The 20,440-nt window shown below is 44.9% G+C and overlaps 1 protein-coding gene across 3 annotated transcripts in view; it reads right to left on the reverse strand.

Annotated features, from left to right (window-relative positions):
* Nucleotides 1–412: 412 nt before the first annotated feature.
* The window catches only part of LOC143777130 (serine protease FAM111A-like), a 94,642-nt gene continuing 74,614 nt past the window's right edge, over nucleotides 413–20,440 (reverse strand). For all 3 annotated transcript variants that reach the window (XM_077267183.1, XM_077267182.1, XM_077267181.1), the window contains exon 8: nucleotides 413–3,339. In XM_077267183.1, coding sequence (XP_077123298.1) covers nucleotides 1,318–3,339 — 2,022 coding nt within the window. In that variant the 3' untranslated portion in view covers nucleotides 413–1,317. The remainder of the gene's footprint in view (nucleotides 3,340–20,440) is intronic.

Below are 20,440 nucleotides of genomic sequence, written 5' to 3' on the forward strand. Positions count from 1 at the left end.
AGGGGGAGCAGACAGGAGGACGGGGGAGTGGACAGGAGGACGGAGGGGAGCATGGGACATGACAGGACGGAGAGGAGGAGATCGGTGGCGGGGGGGGGGCAGATCGGGGTCTCCAGCCATGGCAGATACTATTGCAGCATTGGCCATGGCTGGATTGTAATAATTCACCAATTTTCATAGGTGAAATATTACAGATTGCTCTGATTGGCTGTTTCACTTTCAACCCTGGGCCACCAACCCTGGGCTGAAGTACCACTCCCCCTGTCCCTGTAGGTCGGGTGAAATTGGAGTTAACCCTTTCACCTGACCTGCAGGGACGCGATCATTCTGTGACACAGCATATGTCACAGGTCAGATTGGCACCGACTTTCATGACGCATACGCTGTGTCACAGGTCGGGAAGGGGTTAAAATATATTTATTTGGACATCAAATGTGACAGACTACTTTAAAAAAAAAACAATAGCAGAGTGGCTTTTTTTCCCCCATTTCGTCCCAATTGGATTTTTTTCCCCATTTTCAGTACACTGAAAGGTGAAATGAATGATGTCATTGAAACTACAACTTGTCCCGCAAAAAACAGTCCTCACTCGGCAATGTCAATGGAAGAATAAAAAAAGTTACGCCTCTTTGAAGTTGTGGAAGTAAAAACAAAAGTACAAAACGTTTTTTAAGGCGTTAAATAAACACAAGAATGCACATTTTTTGGGGTAAAATCCTTTCCAGTTAGGTCTGGGGTCTATTAACAATTAGGGGCCAGAATCCTTTGGTGAAAATAATTATTTTGCATACTTCTACTGTGCAAGGTGCCTAATAAACACCGTGACTAAAACTCTAGGAAGGACATATTTTCCCGAAAAAGCTGATAAATTATTTAGAGGATGTTCCTATGTAGGCAGAATGTTGTTTTCTTCTGAGCAGGAAATCTGTTCAGTTTAGCAGTTCAAGCAAAGTGCATGTGATTTCATCAAAAACTCTGGACACCGTGCATTTAAGGACATGATGAACTGTGCATTTTGTTATTGCTTTTTTCCTTATAGGCTTCTATGTGAAGCCTGGAAAACACAGAATTTCTCTACTAAAGAATACATGAAACAATGTTGCATCAAAGACGCATAAAAAGGGGGGAAATGCATCAAAAAATGTCAGAAAAAACGCGATAATTAGATCAGATTGTTATTGTGTATTTTGGTGCAAACACCAACATGAAACAATGCAGCAGTTTTGCAAGTGGGAACAAAGACTAAGATCAAGATAGCAGGTTATACTTATTGGAAAGTCGGCTGAGTGTATCCCCAAGCTACGGTACATGCCTAGTTCACGAGATTTCCATTGGCGAGTCCGGTATATCATCGACTTCAGGATCCCGCTCCAGTTGGATTTTACTTTCTTCCCCTGGCTCTGTAGGTTGTGTGATGACCGGCTGTATATTTTCTGGGTGCCCCTCAGGATCCGGCTCCAATTGGTTGTCACTAACTTCCCCCAGCTCCATTGATTGTCTGACAACTGACTGCATCATTATCGGGTGGCCCCCAGAACTCGGCTCCTCTTTCTTGACACTTTCTTCACTAGAATTCGGCTCCTCTTTCTTGACACTTTCTTCACCAGAATTTGGCTCCTTTTTCTTGAAACTTTCTTCCCACAGCTTTTGAAGCTGTCTGATAACCGGCTGCATCTTTACCGGATGGCCTCCGGGTTGCAGATACTTTGACAAATCTTCTTTTTTATTTACAAGGTCTCTGAAAGTGTCAGAAAGTTCTTGTAATTTAACGGCCCCGTGGATAATGATGTCCACAGCACTCCTTCCATACTCTATCACACTCTTCTTTTTTAGGGATGTGTTAGCAGGATACCCCCCTATGTGCACCGCTACAAGCTCTCCATGATCATTGAACACCGGAGCGCCTGACGCTCCCCAGTACAAGCAGGAATCGTAGGTCGTCAAGGTCTCGTCAGACATACGTCTGAAGCTGTGTTGTGTCAGTACGTGAACATAGGATCGGTCAGACAATAACGTGCCAAAAATCGATTCAGCTCGCTGAGAAAAGGCGATCACTGAACAGTTGAGATCGATTTGTTTGGGCTCCTCATTGGGATGACCGGTGACGCAGACAGCGCCCTCCTGTGGTGGAGGAGCTAAGTGTCCTAACAAGCCTGGAGGAGATGGGGATATCTCAATCCGCAGAATAGCGCAGTCAAGCTTCTGATCTGACCACAGAACCTTCTTGTATTTGCCATAGAATGGATTTGGATTTTCTTTACTTTCATAATTGAATATAACTTGAACATTTTTAGCGGTTCGTGACTTAATGAGCAATTTCACCACATGGTAACAGGTGAGACCCAGAGTCTCAGTAAGAAGGAAGAGGGTGCCTGAATGTCTCCTGCCATCAGTGTCATATGTGAGTAACGCGACATTGTCTAGATGCTGAGTCAGTAGTCGGAAGGTTGTCGCCGACATTGGATCCTTGTACAGAACATTTTTTCTGTAATTATTTACAAGTTGAGACTCTAGCTCTCGCTCCCCAATGGTTGAAACAAGTTTTTGGAAATCATTTGAAAATTTGAAGCTGAGACGTGAAGAGACAAGTTGGTCAGTGGGGTCCACACATGGCTCAGACCGAGGGGCTGATGTGCCAGGTAAGGGAGATGTGCGGCCCTCCTCCTTATTTTGTACATCTTTCTTTGCCAAGGTTTTCTTTGGCAATTTGTTATTAGGCTCACTAAATGTTTCTCGTCTGAGCATGACAATGGTGTATGTGTCAGATGTAGAAAGCTCAGACAATAATACATCACCGCTATGTCTGGTGCAATGTGAATCTTCAAGGCTGAACTGACCATTTATTGTAAACCTTTTATCGTTTTGAAGAGCCTGACTGATTGTCTGACCCCGGAAGCCAAAAACAGCCATGGGATTGTGGTTACAGTAGTACTGACTGTGCTGGATGATTTTCACTGTTTGCCCCCCATCTGTCTTCCCTTGCTGTTTCACTTTAAAAAATAAACCATTATGAAACGTGGGGTATTTAGAAGTCTCCGGGCCTATAATCTCATCAGCACCTTTCATTTTCTTGAAGCTTAACTCCAGTAGCTCATCTTTTTCCACGGCTCCACATGGTACCCAAGGGTTGACAATTGCATTAAGTTTCTGGGCTAAGATAAAGAGGTAACCGGACTTTTTGGTTTGTGAACGTTTTGCTTTAAGAAGAGTTTTTTTCACAAAGTCAATTATAGGTGTGTTAAAACCTGTAATGTCGTGCTCTTTGCCTTTGTTTTTCCATTTGTAGGACACACAGACTGACCCATTCTGTTCTGTTGTCGTAGGTTCTGTTCTCACTTTCTGCAACAAAACAAATGGAATATAAAATCACGATTCAAATATTATTGTCATCAGGCAGTGATTGTCTGCAGCAGTGAGGGACAGCGCGTCAGAGAAACATCCGATGAAGCAGTGTTCAAGCCACATCACTGCTGCAGTAATATATACACATATATATATATATATATATATATATATATATATATATATATATATATATATATATATATACATACATACACATACACATACATATATATATATATTTATTAACATGATTTATTATTATAGCGCTATTTATTCCATGGCGCATTACATGTGAGGAGGGGTGTACATAATAAAAAACAAGTACAGTAATTGTAAAAGGAACCTGTCACTAGTTTTGGCTAATATAAGATATGGCCATCACCTTTCAGAGCTTATCTACAGTATTCTATACTGCTGTATAGCTGTATATCTGCCCCCAACCTGACCTGCTGGAGAAGAAAGATAACTTTTATAATACTCCCCTGCGGGGCGGTCCAGTCCGATGGGTGTCGCTCTTCCTGGTCCGGCCCTTCCCATCTTCTTGCAATGCCGCCTTCCTGCTTGCTTCATGTGGATGACGCGTCCCTGCTTCATCCTCACAGTCTCCCTGGCATTGGTCTCCTGTGCAGGCGTATTTATCTATCCCATTGAGGGCAGAGTAAAGTACTGCAGTGCGCAGGCGCCGGGCCTCTCTGACCTTTCTCAGCACCTGCACACTGCAGTACTTTGCTCTGCCGTCAACAGGGCAGATAAATACACCTGCACAGGAGCGCAATGCCAGGGAGACTGTGTGGATGACGCAGGGAGACTGTGTGGATCCATCCTTGCCTTATCTCCTGAGTTAGCCCTCCATCTGTTGTCTTCCCCCACCCAGGGAAGAGCGACGCTACTGTGCACCATAGTACACCAACCCGACAAACAAGGCAACACCAACAAGGGTTAACAGAAAACTCCAGGCATACCAAATATTCACTCACGTATAACAAAGGAATGCACCAGGGAATGTAGGTAGTGGAATAAACCAAAATAGAGAAGGATAGGGAATTATCACACATACAAACCAAGCAACAGTCACAGATAACTCCTTCAACTCTCCTTCTCATAAGAACTCTCCCTTCGTTAGCCATGCAGCAAATGCTAGCTCTGACAAGGATTAGTAACAGAGCACAGATTATAAAGGGGAAAGGAGTGACTGACTGAGCTCAGCTGTGAGCACAGCTAAGTTATATATGGAGATGGCTACTCTTAGTTTGCACCTGTTCACACCTGTTCTTTGTTTGAAAGTGACAACCAGTCTTTGATAAATATATATTCACTGCTCAGAAATAACTGTTACTATGCATCAATGTATATAGTCATATGCAGGAAATTTGTGCTACTTTTTTTTTTTCGCAACACGATTTTTATTAAAAAACAAAATCAGTAATCTTGCAAAGTTCACACTGGGCCTCTATTACTGTTACACACCAGGCCTGGGTATCCCGGCTCTTCTTCCTTCCCTGAAGGCCTCTTTCACGTGTCATTGTGTCCGGTACATGTGGTGATAGTTTTCACAAGTACACACATAGACCCATTCAACTGAATGGGTTTGTGCATATGTCAGTGTGTTTCCACGGACCATATGTCCTTGGGCAAAATATGCTGACATGTCTGTTTTTTTAACAGCAGCACAGGTCGCAAAACGTCTCACACATGTATGAGACACGGATGATATCCGTGTGTCATCAGTGTGACAAATACTGGCGCCTGGGAAGCAGCGGTACAATTAGCACTATTCCCCGGCCAGGCGCTGAAGATTGCTCTCATCATTCTCCCCTGCTCTGCCGGCGATCAGCACGAGCAGGGGAGAATGATGATATTCAAGTGATAACAGTGAGAGCAGGCGACAGCTGATGGGACTATTACTCCCATCAGCATACACCTGCTGCCGCTAATAAAAGTGAGAGCAGGAGCGACTGATGGGAGTATTCATCTGCCAGCACCTGCACTATAAATAAATAAAAAATCTGGCGTGGGTTCCCCTGTATATTTGATAACCAGCCAGGAAAACTGACAGCTGCAGGCTGCAACCCTCAGCTATCAGCAAGGCTGGTTATCAAGAATAGAGGAGTCCCTACGCTGTTTTTTTAAATCATTTAATTAAATAATTTTAAAAAAGACGTGAGGTTCCCCCTATTTTTTACAACTAGCCTTGCTAAAGCAGACAGCTGGAGGCTGGTATTCTTAGGTTGGTAAGGGACAATGGATATTAGTCCCCCCAGCCTAAAAATAGCAGCCCGCAGCTGCCCAGAAAAGTCACATCTATTAGATGTGCCAATTCTGGCGCTTTGCCCAACTCTTCCCACTTGCCCTTTGACGGTGGCAGGTGGGATGATATTTGTGGGGTTGATGTCACCTTTGTATTGTCTGGTGACATCAAGCCCACGTGTTATTAATGGAGAGGCGTCTATAAGACACCTATCCATTACCAATCCTATAGTTGTACTGAACTCACTTAGCTGAACTGTGGTGAATTCAGTGACTTTTGCTCCTGCTCTCACTGTTATTAGCGGCAACAGGTGTATGCTAATGGGAGTAATAGTCCCATCAGCTGCCGCCTGCTCTCACTATTATCACTTGAAAATAACTCTCATCATTTTCCCCTGCTAGCGCTGATCGCCGGCAGCGCAGGGGAGAATGATGAGAGCGGTCTTAAGCAATAGGCGCCGGGGAACAGCGCTAACTGTACCGCTGCTTCCCATGCGCCGGTACGTGTGGTACTGATGTGGCACACGGTTGCCACACGTATGCCACAAGTAAGACACACACGGACACAGGCGCTGGTATGTGTCACACTCATGACACAGGGATGTCATCTTTGGGTCATCTGTGTACATGTGTGTGGGACGTTTTGTGGCCCGTGCTGTTAAAAAACTGACATGTCAGCATGATTTTCCCACGGACTCACGGTCCGTGGTAACACACTGACATGTGCACAGACCCATTCACTAATAGATGTGCCTTTCCTGGGCGGGAAGGGAGCAATATCCATGACCCCTTACCAGCCTGAGAATACCAGACCCCAGCTGTCTGCTTTAGCAAGTGGTTGGTTGTCAAAAATGAGGGGGGCCCACGTCACTTTTTAAAATTATTTATTTAAATAATTAAAAAAACAGCGTGGGAATTTTTGTGAATATTTTCTCACGCTCGAGTTCATATGAGGTTATGCCAGCAGGGGGCGCAGCACCGCAAGTCTAGGTAGCTACGTTCCCCTGCTTTCAATTCATTCCCCAGATTTTACAGGCAGGAGCACAGCTGCATTAGCTTGTAAAATTATTTAACCCCTTCAGATGGATTTACATCAAGGGACATGACTGTAACGACGGAAGGTATGGGATATTGTTGTTTTTTTATTTTTCCTTTTTTACAGAACGAGGGTCGTCATTTGGATTAAGAGTATAATAAACTATTACAACACCCTGTGTCTTTATTTCATTAAAATACTTTATTCCTAATGTGTGTGTGTTTTATTAACCATTTACTACTATTGGATTAATAATGGATAGATGTCTTATTGACACCTCTCCATTATTAACCAGGCTTAATGTCACCTTACAATAGCAAGGTGGCATTAACCCTTTATTACCCCATATCCCACCGCTACAGGGGAGTGGGAAGAGAGAGGCCAAGTGCCAGAATAGGCGCATCTTCCAGATGTGCCTTTCCTGGGGTGGCTGGGGGCAGATGTTTGTAGCCAGGGGGGGCCAATAACCATGGACCCTCTCTAGGCTATTAATATCTGCCCTCAGTCACTGGCTTTACTACTCTGGTGGAGAAAATTGTGCGGGAGCCCACGCCAGTTTTCTACGCGATTTAACCCTTTATTTTAACAGAGCCCCCAAATATTGCACACACACTACTAACGTTAGTAGTGAGGAATATGCAAAAAAAAAAAAAAAGGGATATGAAAAGGTTTGCTGTATGTAAACCATGTCTCAGATCATGTCGGGATTGGGAAGGCGATAGCAAAAGCCGGCAATTGAATTACCGGCTTTTCTGCTATCTAGCGCTGCATGAAATATAAATATATGTATATACACTCACTGGCCACTTTATTAGGTACACCATGCTAGTAACGGGTTGGACCCCTTTTGCCTTCAGAACTGCCTCAATTCTTCGTGGCATAGATTCAACAAGGTGCTGGAAGCATTCCTCAGAGATTTTGGTCCATATTGACATGATGGCATCACACAGTTGCCGCAGATTTGTCGGCTGCACATCCCAAAGATGCTCCATACAAGGCAGGATGGATCCATGCTTTCATGTTGTTTACGCCAAATTCTGACCCTACCATCCGAATGTCGCAGCAGAAATCGAGACTCATCAGACCAAGCAACGTTTTTCCAATCTTCTACTGTCCAATTTCGATGAGCTTGTACAAATTGTAGCCTCAGTTTCCTGTTCTTAGCTGAAAGGAGTGGTACCCGGTGTGGTCTTCTGCTGCTGTAGCCCATCTGCCTCAAAGTTCGACGCACTGTGCGTTCAGAGATGCTCTTAGGCCTACCTTGGTTGTAACGGGTGGCGATTTGAGTCACTGTTGCCTTTCTATCAGCTCGAACCAGTCTGCCCATTCTCCTCTGACCTCTGGCATCAACAAGGCATTTCCGCCCACAGAACTGCCGCTCACTGGATTTTTTTTCTTTTTCGGACCATTCTCTGTAAACCCTAGAGATGGTTGTGCGTGAAAATCCCAGTAGATCAGCAGTTTCTGAAATACTCAGACCAGCCCTTCTGGCACCAACAACCATGCCACGTTCAAAGGCACTCAAATCACCTTTCTTCCCCATACTGATGCTCGGTTTGAACTGCAGGAGATTGTCTTGACCATGTCTACATGCCTAAATGCACTGAGTTGCCGCCATGTGATTGGCTGATTAGAAATTAAGTGTTAACAAGAAGTTGGACAGGTGTACCTAATAAAGTGGCCAGTGAGTGTATATGTATGTGTGTGTGTGTGTGTGTGTGTGTGTGTGTGTGTGTGTGTGTGTGTGTGTGTGTGTGTGTGTGTATATATATACACACACTGTATATATGTTTTCACGAATATTTGAGCCCATGGATCCATTCTATGTCCATTTTGCAAGCCGGCGAGAAAATCTTGCAGTACGGATACCATTCGGATCACATACGGAGGATGACATGCGCAAAATACGCTGACACACCCTGCCTACGGATGACATACGGATCACTGTTTTGGGATAATTTCTGCGTATTATGCATGTAAAATACGGACCGTATTTCCCTACGCTGAGTGTGACGCCGGCCTTACTCTCAAGATTCTCCACTGTTCGAGCTGATTGCCGGCAGAGCAGTGGAGAATGATGAGAGTTTTCTTCACCACCCATCGCCGGGGAACAGCTGTCACGATCCATGTTTGGATCTGTGGCAGATCTGGTTTCCCTCTGATTAAAACCTTTTTCCTTTCTGGTCGTTGGCGGTTAATGCAGTTTTCCTCCCCCGGTGGCTGCTGGTGTTATTGCATTTGCATTGCTGCTGGGTCAGCTGATGAGGGTTATGACCACTCCCACCATCCTTCAAAAGGTCACCTGATGCATCAGCTGACTGTTGGTTATACAGGTCCTTTTGGTGACCAACCTGGGAAAAGCAGGAGATTGCTGAGTGCTGTGGTTCTTCATCTGAATTGTTATCTGGTGCCTTACTCTGCTAAGTGTTGTTTTCTTTTACCTTGTTTGTCTTACCTTCCCTTGCCTTGGTGTTTTATTAGTGCAGCGGTGGGACCAGTGCTCTCACTTGCCAATTCCCTACCCAGGGATAGGTGCAGGGCGAGTGAGGGCTGAGGTATCCAGCTCGGTGACAGGTTGAAAGAACCTGTATAGGGACGTCAGGAAGATTAGGGCACATCCTTAGGAGAGTCCAGGAGGAGTCCATTTTCCCCATTCCCTATCGCAGGGCCCACCATTGTTGTGTCCCCGGTGTTCCCTTGTGAGTTTCGCAGTTTTGTGACCAACCATCCGTTGGGGTTTAGTCCATGAGCCAAGAACCAAATTTGACGATATCGGTACCAAGCGGAGTGACTAATTCTCTTTGGTATTTTTAGGTAGATGCATGTCTGTAGTTTATTTTTTGATATGATAGCCCTTACATATACGTAGCTTATTAACCCCTTCAGCCCTAGGCCTATTTGTACCCAAGTGCCTAAGCCAATCTGACCTGTGCCACTTCATGGGCTAATAACTTTGGAACGCTTTCACCTATCCAAGCCATTCTGAGATTGTTTTCTCGTGACATATTGTACTTCACGTCAGTGCTAAATGGGAGTCAATATATTTTACCTTTCTATATAAAAAAATGCTAAATATTCGGAAATTTTGGAAAAATCGGCAATTTTTTAACTTTGAAATTCTCTGCTTTTTACAAAAATACTGATACCCCCCATAATAGTTATTAATTTACACTCCCCACATGTTTACTTCATATTGGCATCATTTTGAAAATGAAACCTTATTGTTTTACGACGTAATAGGGCTTATAGTTTTATGCGCAATTTTTCACATTTACAGCAAAACCCACTTTTCAAAGGACCAAGTCACTTCTGAAGTCACTTTAAGGGGCTTACATAACAGAAACCACCCATAAATTACCCCATTTTGCAAACTACACCCCTCAAGCTGTTCAAAACTCATTTTTAAAAACTGTTAACCCTTTAGGTGTTCCACAGGAATTTTAGCATGAGCCAAGAACCAAATATGACGATATCGGTACCACCCGGAGTGACTAGATGTAGTATTTGTAACAAAATTTAATCCAAGTTATGTAAATACACACTGAACATGTCATGTGCATATATATATATATATATATATATATATATATATATATATATATATATATATATATATATATATATATATATATATATATATATATATATATATATATATGTTACTCCATAATATCTTCAACATCGGACTCTGAATCTGACTGTTGTTCTACTGGCTCGTCTTCAGTACCCTTGTTCTGGCATGTCTGTAATCTGCACATGTCTGTGCACTTCAGGCCATTGCTGAGGCAAGTACACTGAGGAAGTTCACATGACCGCACACACTTGCAGGACAGTAGCTGTATAATAGCTTCTGGTGCTGGTGCCCCTTGCATCCACTTGACAACAAGCTTTCCGTCGTTATCTATCATCCAACCGCAGTCTGTTGGGTTTGCAACCCATGGCTGGCTCTGCAGACTTCTCCTCCAGATCGCAGCCTGGTAGTTTGCACGCAGTGCATGCATGAAAAGGCAGTCCTGGCAAGGAGGGAGTTGACTTGACTCTACCACTCCACGTCTGGCACAGAACAGCTGATAACGGAGCCTGTTTACCTCAGTTGTTTGGGTAGTTGGCAGGTACATGTGGCAGGTGATTTCCTGTAACTTCTCAAAAAGTTCGGTAGACACTTCCCATGAACGACCAACTTCCTGAAAGGCATCCTGGTATGTCTTGTTCATCTTCAACTGCTTGAGTGTCGTCATCTTCCCACGGCCAGCGAATGCACTGACGGTGTCACAGCCTGTAAATGCATGCATACCAATCAATGAATCACATACGCTGCCTCCCAATGTTCGGCTCAGAGTGGTGATATCCAGGAATCTTGTCCGGTTCTGTGTACCGCATTTCTGGAACAGGTGGGATGGGATTTTGTGGCACATGCCCAGACACAGGACCATGACATCAGTATCCTCCGAAGTGATGATGACCGACTTGTAACCAGATTCTGCTGCATGAAGAGCATGGAGAAGGAGGCGTGTGTCTGCTTCTTCTTGATTTGACTTAAGGTCAGCAGCCTCTTCCCACTGTTCTTTGGTGATCTTAAAGCAGAGCTGCTCACATGTGACATACAGCTCCTTCTCCTCAAGCTTCTCCCTGTGGTGTTTCGCCTTCCATTCTTCTACCAGAAACTTTATGAGACTTGCCTTGTTGGAGGAACTACTTAGAAGCTTTTTCCACTGCTGGATGTTGTGCCCATGTTGAATGTTCTTGAAATGGATCCCTGTGCCTTCATATCTGTTGACTCTTTCTGTATCTTTGATGGATGTCTCCTTGTAGACGTCAAAGACAATATCAATGCGCTTGCTCTTAGCACCCTCATGGATAGCGCGACTCATTGCTGTGCCTGCTAGCTGGCCAAATGTTGCATTGTTTCCCTTCAGTTTCTGAACCAGGCTCATCCCATCAATGATGGTTGCAGAGGGCTCGGGGATCACTTCTGCAGGACGAGCATTCCTCTCCAACTCCCTTGCGAGGGCAGCCTTGTTGGTCTTGCGGATAGACCCATCACCATTGGCAAGTGCCCATGGCAATGGACCCAGGGGATGAGTCAAGACATCACTCATTTGTAGCTTTCTGTTCTCAGCTACAAGTATCATCTGGCCAAATAGGTTTCTGTCAGCCTTCAAAATTACCTCCTTGCCAAGACCTTGTCTGCGTGTCTTCATTTGGATGTTAGAGAACGTTTTAAGTTTGTTCTTCGTCATCTTGTCATGAAACAATGTAGTTGGCTTATCGGTACCCAAACGCTCATCCTTGAATGTTTGATATGCATCCTCTCCTATACTGTATGCCCCTTGAAGGTCTTTGGCTACATCTGGTGGTGCTACAGTCGCTGTTGACAAACTGATAAGTTCACCATTATGCTCTTTGTTGAAGGGGTTCACCCAACCTGTCTCCAGCAGTTGAACGAAAGATTGGACATCGGCTTCATCTCTTCTAATCCTAGACACCTGTAGGTCTGAATGGCTGAAGTCAGTATATTGTTGGCCTACCAGGGCCCTCAGCTGCCTCAAGTACATACTGCGGTACTCTGATGTCAGGTAGAACCTGGAAACAGCTCCAACTTTGAGGCTGAAGCCTTTTGTGCCCCCTGGTGTCTGGGTGTCTTTGTTGATTGTCTCTTCAATGGTCTGGTCCACAGGAATTCGTCCAAAAGGATTCTTGCTACCGATCTGGACCGAAAAGCCACCTTGCATGAAGTATTCATGGACCTCTGGGTGTTCTATGGGCAGCCGAGACATTGTGGCATAGTAATAGGTTAGGTATCGGGCATAGTTGACCTTGTCATAGGCAAAACACCATGGTATCATCTGTCGGATTGCTCCTAGGTGAAGCATCCAGTTGCCTTCTCTTGAAGCTCGAACCAGGGCCAGCATGGTCTCGACCATGTCCAAGTATGACATCCAGAATGCTGAGAGTTGTTCATTTCTGAGGGTCTCAAGATAAACTTGAAAGAGCTTCAGGGTAAGTGTGCAAGATTCATTATCCAAGAGCTTTTCGAAGGATCCCTGCGACACACTGATGTTCAGCACAGAACGTGTATGTGTCAGTGTGTGTGCGTGTGTTGGGGCACCTCAGGGTGTCTTCAAATGTGACATAGCCCCCTAGATTTCTTCCAGTAAAATTTGCACTCCAAAAGTCATTTGGCGCTCCTTCCCTTCCGAGGCCTGCCGTTCCCCAATACTGCAGTGTACGACAACATATCGGGTGTTGTTGTGTTCGGGAGAGATTGGTGAACAAATAGTGGGGTGCATTTTTTGCTGGTACACCTCTTAAAAATAAAAAAATGAGCCTAAAATGACACCTTCATGTAAAAAATGCACTTTTTCCATTTTCTCAACCAAGTGTTTCCAACTACTGTGAAACACTGGTTGGGTCAAAGTGGTCACTATACCCCCTAAAAGATTCCTTGGGGGTGTAGTTTCCAAAATAGGGTCACTTTTTGGGGTTTCCACTGTGGGGGTACCTCAGGCAGCCTTCAAATGTGACATGGCCCCCTAGATTTCTTCCAGTGAATCCGCCACCCAAAAACCACATAGCGCTCCTTCCGTGTTGAGCTGTGCTGTGTGCCCATACTTTAGTTTACGAGTACATGTGGGGTGTTTCTATAAACTGCAGAATTAGGGTAACCAAGTTTGGGTTTGCCGTTAACCCTTGCTAGGTTGCAGGTAAAATTGGATTACAATGTAATATCTGGAAAAAAAATGAAATTTTGAAATTTCGCCTTCATTCTGCTAAAATTCCTGTGGAACACCTAAAGGGTTAACAGTTTTTAAAAATGAGTTTTGAACAGCTTGAGGGGTGTAGTTTGCAAAATGGGGTAATTTATGGGTGGTTTCTGTTATGTAAGCCCCTTAAAGTGACTTCAGAAGTGACTTGGTCCTTTGAAAAGTGGGTTTTGCTGTAAATGTGAAAAATTGCGCATAAAACTATAAGCCCTATTACGTCGTAAAACAATAAGGTTTCATTTTCAAAATGATGCCAATATGAAGTAAACATGTGGGGAGTGTAAATTAATAACTATTATGGGGGGTATCAGTATTTTTGTAAAAAGCAGAGAATTTCAAAGTTAAAAAATTGCCGATTTTTCCAAAATTTCCGAATATTTAGCATTTTTTTATATAGAAAGGTAAAATATATTGACTCCCATTTAGCACTGACGTGAAGTACAATATGTCACGAGAAAACAATCTCAGAATGGCTTGGATAGGTGAAAGCGTTCCAAAGTTATTAGCCCATGAAGTGGCACAGGTCAGATTGGCTTAGGCACTTGGGTACAAATAGGCCTAGGGCTGAAGGGGTTAATAAGCTACGTATATGTAAGGGCTATCATATCAAAAAATAAACTACAGACATGCATCTACCTAAAAATACCAAAGAAAATTAGTCACTCCGGGTGGTACCGATATCTGGCCCGGCTCATGGACTAGTTCTGGGCCTCGGCTCAGGTACAGGCTCAACCAGAACCCAAGATATCTCTCCCTGACAGGTTCTCTGGTGGGAGATAAATTTGGGGTTTTTAAGGAGGCCTGCAAACTATACTTCAGGCTCTGCCCTCGTTGATCAGGGAGTGAGGAACAACGGGTGGGAATAGTTTCCCTTAAGGGTTATCCCCTATCCTGGGCTTTCTCTCTGCCGATTGGTTCACCATCCCTACGGTCGGTGGACGAGTTTTTTACGGCTCTGGCGCTGGTTTATGGTGATCCTGATGGCGTCTCCCTGGCGGAATCCGGACTCCGTAAGATCAAGTAGGGGGGCCGGCCGGCTGGCTGAGTATTGTTCAGAGTTTAGGAGGTGGGCCACAGACACACAGTGGAATGACCCTGCCTGTAGGAGCCATTTTAGGCAGGGTCTGTTCCCAAGCTTGCAAGATACTCTGGTGCAGTACGCCGCCCCCAGGTCATTGGAGGCCGCCATGTCCCTTGCCATCCGGGTGGATAGACGCTTGAGGGAGAGGCATACACCAAATGTGCCCCCTGTAGTCCTTGCTAGGTAGGAGGACACACCTGGGCAGGTGGACGAACCTATGCAGGTGGGAGGAGTTGGTTCCCAAACGGGGTTGCCTGTGGTTCGCCGTGGAGTGGGGGCAAGTTTTTACTGCGGGCAGACCGGTCATTTTATCAATGTCTGCCCAGCACGTGCCAAAGTACCTGCACCATCTAAAGAGCCGCGTCCCCCCTGGTCGTATGGAGGGAGGCGACCAGGGTGTGTATATTTCCTCCATTTTCTCGTCTCTGTGTACCTTACCTGCTGAGGTGGTTGTTGGCGGGGTAACTGAGAATTTTCCGGTGCTTGTGGACAGTGGAGCAGGAGTCAATTTGGTGGATGCTCATTTTGTCCAGACCCATGGCCTGATGAGTAGGACGCTAGCAAGACCCCTAAGTGTCCAGCAGGGCCGGTTTTAGACAAAGTGGGGCCCTAGGCAAAAATTTAAAGTGGGGCCCCAAATGCTAACATTGTAAAATCACACATTTAGGTTACATTACATGAGCAGGATGCGGATACAGTTGGTGGAGGGGCCTGGAGCCAGTGCTCACACTGTGGCCCCCATATTTAGGGGCCTTATATCGGCCAACAGGTCAGCCACTGTTAGCTGTATGCAGAGGCGTTGCTAGGGTCAGAAAAGATTGGGGGCCCAAGCCAGAGTTGCCCCCAACCCCCTCTTAATTTTTTTTTTTTTGTAACACCACAGATAATACAGTGATAACTCTCTGAGTACAGATAATTTAGTTTATATCACATGCAGTACTGTGTAACACCACAGACAGACATAGCGTTTCAGAGTAAGACTATGTTCACATGCAGCATTTTTTTTCAGTAGCCAAAACCTTTTCTATTAGCAGTAAAAACGTTGCGTTCAAAACACCTGTTTTTCCGCTTGTTTTGTGGTGTTCTTCACACTTTTTTCAGCTTTTTTTTGGAGTGAGGATGTTTGCTTTGTCTACAGTATGTTTAAGACCACATTCATACGATCAGTATTTGGTCAGTATTTTACATCAGCATATGTAAGCCAAAACCAGGAGGGTGAGAAATACAGAAGTGGTGACGTGTTTCTCAGGGTATGTGAACACGTTGCGGATTTTGCTGTGGCTCTGCAGCAGTTTTCCATGCATTGTATAGCATCATGTAAATGTATGGAAAATAAAATCCGCCGTACACATGCTGCGGAAAATACCACGTGGAAACGCTGCGTTGTATTTTCGGAAGCATGTCAATTCTTTGTGCAGATTCCGCAACGTTTTACACCTGCTCCATAATAGGAATCCGCAGGTATAAAAATGCTGTTGAAAACCGCACAAAAAAAACGCGGTAATTCCGCCGTAAATCTGCAGGTAAAACGCAGGACGTTTTACCTGCAGATTTTTAGGAATCTGCGTGGAAAAATCCACGGCAGATTCTGCAACGTGTGCACATAACCTCATTGTTCCACTGCTGTTTCTGCATTACAAATACTGAACATGTGAACGAGACCTAATAGTTTAATTCACCAAAACCACTTAAAAAATTGCAGTGAAAAATGCAGTTGCAATATCTGCAGCATTTTATTCTTTCATTGCTTTCTACTGGTGAAAACACACTGAAAGAAGTGACACGCTACAGATTTAAAAAGTGCTCCAGTTCTGAAATCTAGTCAGAAAAAAAACAAGCGCCTGCAGGAGATTTCGGAAATCTCCTATGTTTTGCTGGCACTTTGAAAAGCAGCTTTTCGCCATCTTCCTATGCAGAATTTTTGCAGCTTTTTCTTCTGCAAATAAGAAGTTTACAGCCAAGCAAAAACTGAGATTTTCAGAAATCTCCTGCACACCCTTTTATTTTCCGTTGACTGAATTTCACAACTGCAGCGTTTTTTAAATCTGCAGCGTGTCACTTCTTTCAGCAATTTTTTTCACCCGTAGAAAGCAAAGAAAAAGTTTAAAAAATGCTGCAAATGTTGCAACATTGTTTTTCGCTGCGTTTTTTGTGAATAACACTAACTTTATTAAACATGTACTGTAAATGCAGACTGTAAAGAACAAACAGCAAAAGCTCTAAGGGTGTGTGTCCACAATCAGTAAACGCTGCGGGTCGGCTGCTGTGTACTTGTGCAGCGTCCAAACCGCAGCGGCCAGATGTTACAGTGTAGTGGATGGGATTTCAAGAAATTCATCTCTACTATGCGCGCACCGACACCCGCACCTTACCCGCAGAGACGGACATGGAGCGCGTCTGTCCAGGCTGCAGCATGTCCATTTATATGGCGTAGACGCGAGTCTCCACAAGACAAATCTCTCCCCTGCAATGTATAGGACGCTGTGATTCCGCACAGATCAATGAACACATGCAGAATCACCTGTGTTCAAAAGATTTCAGCACTTTGGACGCAGCACATGTCCGCTGCATCCAAAGGGCTGCCATTTCCGGATCCTCTGCACATACCCTAAAAAATGAGTGTTGTGAAAGCAGTGATTTTACTGCCAAGAGAGCAGGTTTTGGCTGCAAAAAAAAATTGCACCAAAACCGCTGATTCCTATGCACACCTGTACTATATGTGTATAGTTTACCCTTATTATTTCACGTGGGAATTCATGTATTTCTATATAATAAATGCCCTGATTCAGCAGACAATATTCCTGTCTTGTGTCATCCAGACAGTAGTGACAGCAGGTCGCCCTGTCAGATTACAAGCAGTGACTGTGGTCAGAGCCTATGCTGATGGCTGCTGTGACTGTGAAACCTGATCCTACAGCAATCCGCACAGAGCTCAGGGACCACAGTGAGTAAATCACTGCACTGGGGGGTCTCAAGGGGGGTTTGGGAGACACGTTCTGGGACTACAGAGCAATGCACAGCATTATTCACTGCTGAAAACTCTCTGAGGACTTCATACAGGGGTTGCAGATGCAGGGGGCCCCCTTGTAGGTGGGGGCCCCAGGCGTCTACCTGGTCTGCCTGTGCCAGACGCCGGCCCTGGTGTCCAGGCCATTGACTCTGCCCCACTCAGCCAGGGGAGCATTATCCAAGTCGTAGACAATACACATTTACGTATAGGGGCTTGTCATGAAGAGTCCCTGTCATGCTACATCTTGGAGGGCATACAAACTTCCATGGTTTTAGGACACCCTTGGTTGAAAAGACATAACCCGGTCATAGACTGGCGGTCCAGGGAATTAGTCAGCTGGGATCAGTCATGTCAGGACTGCTTTCCTGGAGCTACGATCTCTGCCGTCCTTCTACAACCTACCCCTTCTACTCCAGTGGCAGCAGCAGAGGTGCTGCCAGGGAGTAGGGGCAAGACTCTACCCTCACTACATGTTAAACTGGTGGGTCAGAGACCTATTAGGAGGAGGGGTCAGGGGAGGGTGGTGGTTCCCTCTGTGCGTAGTGGGGGGGGGGTGTGACTTTGGTGACACAGGGGGACGCCTCTGTTGTCGGTTCTTTAAAGAATTCATCATCTTGTGGCAGACGTATGCGTGAAAATAAACGTTCACATCTGGACCTGTGTGTGAATGAATACGTATGGGTGTCCACCAAAAATCAGGTGGAAGTGTGGTACTGGTATCTGGAGTTCGAGGGTAATCGGGCCATATCGGGTGTCGGCCATTGTCAGCCCGAGGACTTACCAGTTGGAGTTACCCTCAGTAATGCCCATACACAACTCATTCCACATGTCGGCGCTCTGGAGATTTGTGCCACCAACATTCTCATCTCCATCGTGGTGCGTTCACCGTAAATCTGAGAGTCAGGTGACTGCCGAGGTGAACTCTGGTGGATCAAGGCGTCCTCACCATAGGTTGTTTACTGGTGAGGTCCGGTGTTGAGTGTCCAGAGGCCCCTCATTGAAAGGGGGGTACTGTCACAATCCATGTTTGGATCTGTGGCAGATCTGGTTTTCCTCTGATTAAATCCTTTTTCCTTTCTGGTCATCGGGGTTAATGCAGTTTTCCTCCCCCAAGTGGCCACTGTGTTATTGCATTGCTGCTGGGTCAGCTAATGTGGGTAGATAATACAGGATCCACCATTCACAATAGGTGATGTCACAGCTCACCTCCTCCTCCTGTACAATGACTGATAACACCTCTATATACAGTAGATAACACAGGATCCACCATACACAATAGGTGATGTCACAGCTCACCTCCTCCTCCTGTACAATGACTGATAACACCTCTATATACAGTAGATAACACAGGATCCACCATACACAATAGGTGATGTCACAGCTCACCTCCTCCTCCTCCTGTACAATGACTGATAACACCTCTATATACAGTAGATAACACAGGTTCCACCATTCACAAAAGGTGATGTCACAGCTCACCTCCTCCTGTAAAATGACTGATAACACCTCTATATACAGTAGATAAAACAGGATCCACCATTCACAATAGGTGATGTCACAGCTCACCTCCTCCTCCTGTACAATGACTGATAACACCTCTATATACAGTAGGTAAAACAGGATCCACCATTCACAATAGGTGATGTTACAGCTCACCTCCTCCTCCTCCTGTACAATGACTGATAACACCTCTATATACAGTACATAACACAAGATCCACCATACACAATAGGTGATATCACAGCTCACCTCCTCCTCCTGTACAATGACTGATAACACCTCTATATACAGTAGATAACACAGGATCCACCATACACAATAGGTGATGTCACAGCTCACCTCCTCCTCCTGTACAATGACTGATAACACCTCTATATACAGTAGATAACACAGGATCCACCATTCACAATAGGTGATGTCACAGCTCACCTCCTCCTCCTGTACAATGACTGATAACACCTCTATATACAGTACATAACACAGGATCCATAATACACAACAGGTGATATCACAGCTCACCTCCTCCTCCTCCTGTACAATGACTGATAACACCTCTATATACAGTACATAACACAAGATCCACCATACACAATAGGTGATGTCACAGCTCACCTCCTCCTCCTGTACAATGACTGATAACACCTCTATATACAGTACATAACACAGGATCCATAATACACAACAGGTGATGTCACAGCTCACCTCCTCCTCCTGTACAATGACTGATAACACCTCTATATACAGTAGATAACACAGGATCCACCATACACAATAGGTGATGTCACAGCTCACCTCCTCCTCCTGTACAATGACTGATAACACCTCTATATACAGTAGATAACACAGGATCCACCATTCACAATAGGTGATGTCACAGCTCACCTCCCCTCCTGTACAATGACTGATAACACCTCTATATACAGTAGATAACACAGGATCCACCATTCACAATAGGTGATGTCACAGCTCACCTCCTCCTCCAGTACAATGACTGATAACACCTCTATATACAGTACATAACACAGGATCCATAATACACAACAGGTGATGTCACAGCTCACCTCCTCCTCCTGTACAATGACTGATAACACCTCTATATACAGTAGATAACACAGGATCCACCATTCACAATAGGTGATGTCACAGCTCACCTCCCCTCCTGTACAATGACTGATAACACCTCTATATACAGTAGATAACACAGGATCCACCATTCACAATAGGTGATATCACAGATCACCTCCTCCTCCTCCTGTACAATGACTGATAACACCTCTATATACAGTAGATAACACAGGATCCACCATTCACAATAGTTGATGTTACAGCTCACCTCCTCCTTCTGTACAATGACTGATAACACCTCTATATACAGTAGATAACACAGGATCCACCATTCACAATAGTTGATGTCACAGCTCACCTCCTCCTCCTCCTGTACAATGACTGATAACACC

The sequence above is a fragment of the Ranitomeya variabilis genome, chromosome 5, assembly GCF_051348905.1.
Source record: "Ranitomeya variabilis isolate aRanVar5 chromosome 5, aRanVar5.hap1, whole genome shotgun sequence".
Lineage (NCBI taxonomy): Eukaryota > Metazoa > Chordata > Amphibia > Anura > Dendrobatidae > Ranitomeya > Ranitomeya variabilis.